The following is a 9,291-nucleotide window of genomic DNA, read 5'->3' as shown; positions in this document are numbered from 1 at the left end:
TTTGTTAACTAGTGTTGGCTCACCGCTCCTTCTTCTCAGACTCCGATTAAAAGGCACAGGGGCTCAGACATAACTAACTACAGGCGGGGTCAACGAGGAATGGCAGGAGCACCTTGTAGGATGGAGGGAGGGAAACGGTACTGGAAAGGATGGTTCATAGGGGAGGTATGAAAGGCAAGAGACACATTAGCATGGTGAGCATCAAGTGAGGATAGGGAATGTAGCACAGAGGCTTTATTGGGAAGCTTTTCCTGTGACATCACAGGTGATGTCACAGTAAGCTGCATCAGCCACAGTTCTGGTGGATTATTAGAGGCAGCAGGTGTGAAGAGAATTTAAATAAAAATTCAGATTCCTTATGTTGCCTTACTTGACTGAGGATGAGTGAGGCCTTGGTAGAAAAGTACAGTTAGAGATACATTTTTACTCGATTCTGAAGAAAGACGTCCAGCCTTAGAGTCCTAGTGTTGCGTTCTGCATCATTTGATTTGCTTATTTATTTGGAATTAGTTAAAGTAATCTATGGGCCCCATTAATGAAAAAGTAGTAAGTCTACTGGATGCAAATGTACTACTTTTTGTAATTTCCAAAAATGTCTAGAAATGTGCCCCAAAAGCTGCTTGAGGTGCTTATCATGCATACTTCTGAGAATGTTAAGTGACTATTCTCAAAGGCTGCTATTGTTATACCAGAGGGGCATGGGCCCCTCTGTGCAAATGCACAATTTCTCTTTTTTTTCTTTGTTTAGCCAGCCCTTTACCTACAACCTCACCAAATGTGGAGTGAAAATTATTCAAGCCCTTGGCATGCCCACTTCCCACCCGATGAGTGGGATTTAGGAGTGCGTATTTTTCTGCACTTGTACTGCAGTGACCCATACTCATAAATTCATTTACACTGGCCATGAATCCCTTTGCAAATTAGGTAACTTTGGTTGTAAACGTATGTTTATGACTGAATTGACCTTTGTGAATTTTGCCCTGTTTATTTATTTATTTTTGTAAGGAAGTGAAAACAGCTGCAGAGAGCTGCATGAAGATCCCAAGTTATTGTTTTCTTGGATCTTCCTTGAGCCTCTGGTTTTGTTGGTCTGGATCTGATTGGAATATCACCATGTATGAGTTGTGGCCTTTCCAAAACCCTTCACAGACTGAAAGGGCAATAACAGTATGGCGATAACGCATAAAGAACCCTATCATAGACCATTGTGTACCAAGTCAATATCTGGCAGGCTGTGCATGGGAACGATGGGGACTGTGTGGGCCTGGGTATCCGGCACCTTGAGGACCTAGAGTGGTGTTCAGTCCTGAGCATGTCACATTGCAGCCTCATATGAGCAGGTGCGTGATCCAGATTGTTAAGCATACACATATATATCTATAGGTTTCCCTTAATCTTTTTGGGCAGAGGACGATTCAGTGTCATGGGTGGAGGGGTCTCAGATGTCTAGACTGTGGAGAGATGCTGAGCCACAGATTGCCTTGTAGTGCAGTAAGTATGTGATAGAGCCTAGAAACTAAAATTCTTTATAAATGATGGCTCAATCCACTATCACACTTACTAATCAAAACCAGGCCCATAAACATAGTGAGTGAGGTGAATGGATCATATGTTATTATTGACTTTTTGCAATAAACTATCTACAATAAACAAGACCAGCTTGTCATTTTAAAAAGTTTATTAAAACATATTTAAGAAAACTTAGGTTTGGAACTTTATTAAACAAGCATTAGAAAAAGTCATATAAGATTTATTCAGCATTTTATAAAGAGAGCTTATTTCAAGAAAACATTATTAATTAGCAGAAATAAGTGAAAAGGAAAAGCATTTCCAAAACCTAACTATCTCTCTGACGCTACCCTCATCGCCTGAAAACAAAGTCTTAAAAGTTACATTTCTTACGTGTAATCATCGGGCAGCAGAACACGTCCTTCTGGAATCAAGAGCGTAAGCCAAAAGTTTGCAGCTAACGCCTATTCTTATACTCTAAAAAAGCTGAGCTAACTAATTTTTCACATTCCAACAGCTGAATTCTGGCTCTCCATTGGCTGAATCACCTCACGCCACAGTAAACTGTGACATCGTCCACCACGAGACCAGGCTTTACACAAAGTCATTGTTCATGCACAGAATCCTGGCAACAGTTCCTTAGTCCGCTACAATTTGTAGCAAAAATGTTCAAGCAGTATGAAATCTTGTCACGTCTCTTCCTTTTAGCCTTGAGCCAGACCGTTCTGAGCTTTGTGGCACATCCAAACCCACTCCACAGAGTCGACTTTAGCAGTCCATTTTCTAGTGTTTTCAAAATAGAAGTTTATCAACCACTTCAAAATATGGGTTTCTCATGTGGCTTTGCATCAGTAGGCCTCTTTTAGAAGGCGTCAATTTTCTGCGCCACTTTTTGCTTGCGACCCACTTTCAGCCTGCGTCACTTTTTCAGAAAACTATTATTTAAACAAACACAAAAGAATAATTAATTCAGGTAAAACAAACCCTTCTGTACCACCCAGCCCCTGCTAATTATTAATTAACCCATTAATAAAAGACATTTAGCAAAAGCAAACAAATAAAGCAACACATATAATAACTACCATTCTTCATGTAATCCAGCTTTATGTTTCTGAAAGAGTAAAAAGATGATTAAATAATACACAGGCAGACAAACACAACATAGGACATACATGTAAGCACATATAAAAGCACATGCCATGAATGATCAGCTGCATGTTAATGGTGACAAAGACAATAGGACAGACATAATAAACAGGACAATATTAATAATGTGTTACAAAAACAGACTTGCAATTGCAACAAGAGCACATTTAATTAGTTTCCCGCGTGTTCATGTGTGGTGCAAACTTAATCTAGGTTGGATTAATAAAACAAATCATGCAAACACTTATTAATATATTAATTCAATTTATGAGAGTATGACATCACAAGCTTGAATAAAATATTTTCTAAAGCTCGCTCTATCAACTCCCTCATCTGGTGATTTCAAAATCACCAAACAACACCCAAAAATTTTAATTAAAATTTTATCTATTGAACATGTTTCAGGCTTACTCAGGATTAGTATTTAAGCTCTAATTTCATCTATATTTCTGCAACTCTCATAATGAGTATTGAGTCCTACATTCTACTAATTCTATATCCTATACCCTTTCTTTTTTCAGCTAAGTTGGATCCTTTCCACCTTTGAATCCCCAACCCCCAATGAATTTAGGGAACTAAGTTTTAAATTGCATAACTACATTTTGAATTGCACCAACAAAACAAATATCAATCAGAGTATTATAAAATAAAACAAAAAACAAAAAGTAAATTTTTGAAAATTTTTGAAAAATTAGTACATAGTATATACCCCCTCTTTTTTTTTTTTTTTTTTTTTTTTTTTTTTCAAACTAAAACATGTTTTCTTCGACCTAGTGTCTTACATAGAAGTGTTTCCAGCTAACACAATTTCTTCGACCTTGAGTCACTCTAACATAATTTCTTCAGCCTTATGCCAAAAATAAATCTCAACTTAAAGAAAACTAACACAATTTCTTCAGCCTTATGCCAAAAATAAACCTTAACTTAAAGAAAACTAAATTTAGTCATTGTCACCATTTTCTTTCAAGACCACCTGACTGCTACTGCGCTCCTCAACTATTGGAGAGATAGTTATGTAGGCCCATTCTGGAGACTTGTATTTTACATTTGGTCTCAATGGTCTTTTGCTTTTCCTGGCAATCATTTCAATTTTCTCTTCAGTTTGCTCTTTTTTTTGTCTGAATCACTCTTCTGACTTGACACTTCATATTTGAACTTTAAATCTTTAGGCCAGACATCACCTTTAGGCCAGACATCACCTTTTCTCAAGAGTTTCTTCTCAGGCTTGCTTTCTTTACATTCAGCTTTCCAAGCCCTTTTTCCGAATTTTCTTATCTCAGACTCTTCATCACTCCCATCTGTAACATATTCTGAGACTTTAAATCTGTACCAAGGAACTTCTTTACTCGGCAGCTTCACTCCATTAGGAACATCATCCTTACAGCTGGTACTTGGTAATACTTCCTCTTCTTCAGGGATCACCATTAGCTTCCCAGTTTCAGGATTCTTGTTCCCGCACACAGAGCTACTCTTCTGCTTTTCAATACTCTCCTGGACTTGATTAACTTCTTGCTCAGAATTTTCTGCTTCTGAATCTTCTCTTTCTGCTTGATATTCTTTTTCTAGCAGATTTTCTTCATTTTCTGAATCTAGAATCACAATCTCTAGATCTTCTTCATTCAATGTTTCATTCACATTGACACCATCATCATCCAGATGTCGACCATCTTGTCGATCTTCAAGATCTGAATTTCTGACATCATCCAGATATCGACCACCTTGTCGATCTTCAAGATCTGGATTTTCTTCAGGAATTTCTTTTTCAGAGTCTGAATCAGTTGTAGTATCTTCACTAACTTCATCAGTGTTATCATGTTCAGATACACAAACGGTATTACTGATATGAATCCATCCAGTATCTGTTGTCACCTGACTTGCTTTCTGCCACCTGGGTACTAGACAGTTTCTCCTTCGATGAACCTTTGTTCTGACCAATTTTCTTGCCAATAGATCATGAGCTTGCTCCTGTTTCATATTTATTCCCAGCTGATGGAATACAGAAGATGTATCATTCTTTCTTGTTGGAAAAGCTTCGACCCATTTTGAAAATAAACAAATGATGACTAGGACATATCTCAGTTTGTTTTGTTGAGGCATTTCAAAGAAATCTATTTGAATTTTTGCAAATGAACCACCCTCCCGGCCTATGGTTCCCAAATTCACAATTGTCTTTTGATCTGGATTGTTTTTCTGGTATGTCAGACATGTTTCCCTGAACAGTTGAATCATTGTGTCTCTTGCTAAATAACCTGGACCATGGTACATCTGTGCCATGTCAGCAATCATGCAATTGGACATAATAGGTCCGCCATCTTTGTAAACCATTTCATCTTCTTCTCGCTGTCTGCAACCTTCTTTGAGCCATGTGTTTTTCTCCTCAACATGTGCCTCATCTTGTAATTGTTTTAACTCTTGCCATGTCTGAATTGCAAAGATTAGTATGAGGATGCTTGAAACATGTTCATTGAATTTTTCCCCTTTGATTGCAACCCACTCCTGAGCACAAAATTTAACAATAGTACCTGCGTGCTCATTACCTTTTGAGACATGATCATTTTTCTCTCCAGCACATTTTATCTCTACTGTTTTGTCAAGAAGCTCAACTTCTCTATTGAAGTCTGGCATGGCCAGAACAGAAGCTTCACTCAAACTCTTTTTAAATTGCTCAATGGCTTCGAGCTTTATTTTTGTCAGGACAATTGGGTCTTTTATATCTGCTTTTGTCGGTCTCTGCAATTGTTTTGCAAACACTGAGAAAGCACTAATCCATTCGCAACAGTAACCAACCACGCCTAGAAACATTCTTACCTGTTTTTGCGACTTAGTGCATTCCATTGCCTTAATCATTTTAATTCTCTCAATAGTTACCTGACTGGGAATTCTCTCTTGGAACCTGAAAGCAAAAATTATTTGACTCTCTGGGTGCATTGGGACCCAATACCACTCAGTATCATGTGGTATCTGACAAAGGATCTCTGCTGGTTTGGGCACAATAAGATAACAAGGGATAACTATCTCATTAACATTTCTCAGGTCCTGTACTATTTTGTACATTTCATCTGGCTTTCTAATTCCCATATCTGGTGAATTACAAAGACTGTTCTCAATCTCTTTTAGGACACCCTGCTTAATGAATGTTTCAATAACAGGAATTGTTTCTGGCTTCATCTTGTACTGTGGAATATTAGGAAATGAATTTCCTTGCTTTTTTGCAATATTAATTGGATCAGGTCTATTTTCCTGGACTCCACTGAATCCTGTATCTGTATTGTATTTCTGCTCATTAACATAATTTGGAAATGGCGGCGGAGATATCTCTTTCTGCTCAATCACCACCTGTCGCTGAATTTGTAGCTGTTCATTCAGTAACTGTTGCTGCTTATTTATCTCACTCTGCATCTGTGAATTTTTACACTCTCCTACAAAAGCTAAAGTCGCTTTTTCCTTCTCCTTTTTCTTCGTCCGTTTTGTCTTCCATTTTTTCAGACTACCCCTTTTTCTCAAAACCCAAATTAAATCTTTTATATGAGCAGAGGCAAACCTACCTGTATTGTTCAAGCCTTCCATGTCCTCATCATCCTGCAATCTTTTTAATCTGTCTGTACTGATTGTATTATCCAGTAATTTATACTCACCAGGCTGTGTCAGGTCAATGTCAGTGTTTTCACTAGGTGAAACTAGAGTCATCACTTTCTCTTGCTGAGTTTGAATCATTACTAACTCATTTTCAGGTACATTAGAATAAAGTTTTTCAGCAAACTTTTGAATTGGGACCGTTAAAGCTGTGGGACTAGTTTCATCTTTTCTAAGCACTGGGGAAACAGGTTCATTAGTCACAGGAACTGTCACTACTTCCATGACGGACGATAACTGCTCAATTAAATCACCTGTAGAACTTACATGATCAGGAATATTAATTTCAGAGGTACTAGGCATCCCATCATACCTACCTGTTGTGACACCTTGAGAAAGGGTCTGGACTGGGACTCTATTAATTTGAACTGGGACTCTTGGCGACACATTAATCTGCTCTGGGCGTTTGCTTGAATTTCTATCTTGATCTGTATTTACAACATCATTTTTACAATGATCAATAAATTCTACTCTGACATATTTATTATTTATTTTTGCTGATTTGGGAATTATTAATTTGCTCTCACATGTAGCAACAACCCTTTTAACCTTATTGAATATATTTTCCATTTTCTGATAGCAGAAAAACATTTTCTTCGTCTTTGAATAATTTTGATCCATGTTTTAATATACTTACCTTTATTAAAATTAATTTAAATTACAAAAAATAATTACGTTCACTTAATTGGCCTAATAGCGTTTACTGATCAATTAATTAATTAATTTGACAAGGTCAGGTGAAGTAAAACTTTATAACCTGATCAATTTAATATATCTCCTAATTTACCTGCATCACTAATTTTAATAAACCTGGAAGGGAAAACATAAATTTGCAAAAACAATAACGACGCAAAATATTTATTTATTTACAACATTAAAAATAATCACATGTGTTTTAATTGTACTTATTTTTCACTTACACACCTTCTGCAACATATACCTGTAAAGAAATAATCCTAAACACTTTTTCTAATGTATAATGCTGTTAATACTATAATTTTATTTGCAATTTAAAACAACTATTTTTATCTAGTTTATATTAATTAAATAATTAATATCCTTATTTTAATCACCTTTGGTACTAATATCCTAATTAGGGTCTTTATTCCTGTATTATTTACTAATTATCAATGATAAATATCAAATTAATTTTTTTTTAATTTAAAGAATTAAAGCTTTGAGCATTAATAGCGTGGGAAAATCACTTCTGGGAAATGTAAGCAATGTGTTTATGTATCTTGACCAATCACCATGTGGCTACACAGCACTCAGCCAATGAGAGTGCCTATTGTCTCTTCCAATCCAATCACAGCCTTTCTATGACACTGTAGTGTCATCAACCACTCAGGACAAAGCTAGCCCTTCACCCTCCAATCAAGACACAACATGTGACTACACACGTCACTACCAATTCCTTCGTGACACTGCACTGCAATTGCTCGCCTCACAGAGCCCTCACGAAGCCTCCTCAATCATGCTCTTTCTACCTACTGTGACAAGAATGAATGCGCGACAAGAGCGTGTCAATCTTTTACCACACACGCTCCTGAGAGAATTTACACAGCGCGGCCCCCCTCGCGCATTTTCTAAAATTCATTAAAGCGAGTCAGGCCAAAGAAACACATTCACAGCATAGCCAATGCAGCAAAATCCTCGCCGAAGCCTCGCCACGGAGCTTCAGTCTCCACGGAGCCTCGCCCAATCAGAGCGCGGCGCTCCAGCCAATCAGAGCGCTGTTTTCACAACACGCAACCAATCATAACACAGCTGTAGCTGCAATGCTACTACTGCTGCTGTACTCTCTCCTCTCCCCTCACGCTCTCGCGCCCAAAATTCATTTATTTCAACACCCGCCGACAGCTGCCACAAATTTATTAGCTGTGAAGTCAATAACAAAATCTCAAGACACTCGCAGATTTTTCAAAAAGACAACCCGCCTCAGCCAATCACAGCGCTGTTGGCGAGTTACAGCCAATCACAGTACTGTTTACGCTGCCTAAGCCAATTACAGCGCGGCGGCGCATCGGCACATCGGCCAATCACAGCACAGCAGCTTTGATGCTCACATTTGCTCTAACACTCCGGGCGCCCTAGCAAATCTCGCGCTTTGCTTTGATAAATATTTTAATACAGCGCGCAGTCTCCCACATCAGCTGTGACACGCTTTTCTCTCCAAACAGCTCAACCAAGAAGGAGAACAAAACAGGGACATTCGCGGCTCCAATTACAAAATAAAGACACCTCAGCTTAATCAGCCTTATTAAGACACTCTGACGCTTCAGTTATTTAGACAAAATAGAACACGGCAGTCTCAAAACTCTCCAGTCCGAATATTATTCAATGAAGCAAACTTCACCCAATCAGAGCGCAGCTCACGGAGCCTCGCCCAATAGGAGCGCGGCTCTTTGTTGACACAACGCATTAGCATCCAATGGGTGCACGAGGCTCACAAAGCTTCGCCCAATCAGAGCGCGGCTCCTCTCACCAATACACACGGAGCCTCGCCCAATCAGAGCGTGGCTTCGTGTATGACGCGCCGATCTTTAGACCAATGGGAGCGCGGCGGCTGACGTAGGCAGCCGCTGCAGTCAGCTCTCCTACTCGCTCCCTGCAGGCAGCTCTCCCACTCGCTCCAGCCCCCCCCTCCTTCACAAAATACTCGGAACACTCGCCTGGGACAGCGCAATTATAACGGTAAAGCAGCTGATCTAATCCACTGCTCAAATATAAAATACCAAGCTAATTACACAGCGCTCCAGCCAATCAGCGCACTACAAGCCCAGTCAATCACCACATGGCTATATCCACTCTGTCACCGCTGCTGCCATAGTCTCCCCTCGCGCTCCAAGCAACACAACGTTTGCCACGCGCGATATATATACAATCAATCTAAATCAATAGCGTGATCGAGAAACATCCACAAAAGCCAGGAACCACTTAAAAGTATTATCTACACCTCAACCAATGAGAGCACTGCTTTGCTCTATCATTCTGGGCACATTA

At 39.0% G+C, this 9,291-nt stretch overlaps 1 protein-coding gene across 1 annotated transcript; it reads right to left on the bottom strand.

Moving 5' to 3' along the window:
• Positions 1–1,660: 1,660 nt before the first annotated feature.
• Positions 1,661–7,276, bottom strand: LOC147726189 (uncharacterized). The gene is made up of 2 exons (XM_086960283.1): positions 2,592–7,276; positions 1,661–2,444 (listed from the first exon to the last, which is right to left on the bottom strand). Exon 1 carries the CDS (start codon positions 6,907–6,909, stop codon positions 3,736–3,738), a length of 3,174 nt encoding a protein of 1,057 aa, XP_086816409.1. The 5' UTR covers positions 6,910–7,276; the 3' UTR covers positions 1,661–2,444; positions 2,592–3,735.
• Between the last annotated feature and the right edge of the window lie 2,015 nt (positions 7,277–9,291).

Source organism: Lissotriton vulgaris, chromosome 3_1 (genome assembly GCF_964263255.1).
Source record: "Lissotriton vulgaris chromosome 3_1, aLisVul1.2, whole genome shotgun sequence".
Classification (NCBI taxonomy): Eukaryota; Metazoa; Chordata; class Amphibia; order Caudata; family Salamandridae; genus Lissotriton; species Lissotriton vulgaris.
This window is presented reverse-complemented; position numbering and strand designations above follow the sequence as displayed.

Bases quoted from the DNA above. Each gene is read 5' to 3' on its own strand.
- LOC147726189 (XM_086960283.1), bottom strand. From the start codon at position 6,909: ATGGATCAAAATTATTCAAAGACGAAGAAAATGTTTTTCTGCTATCAG.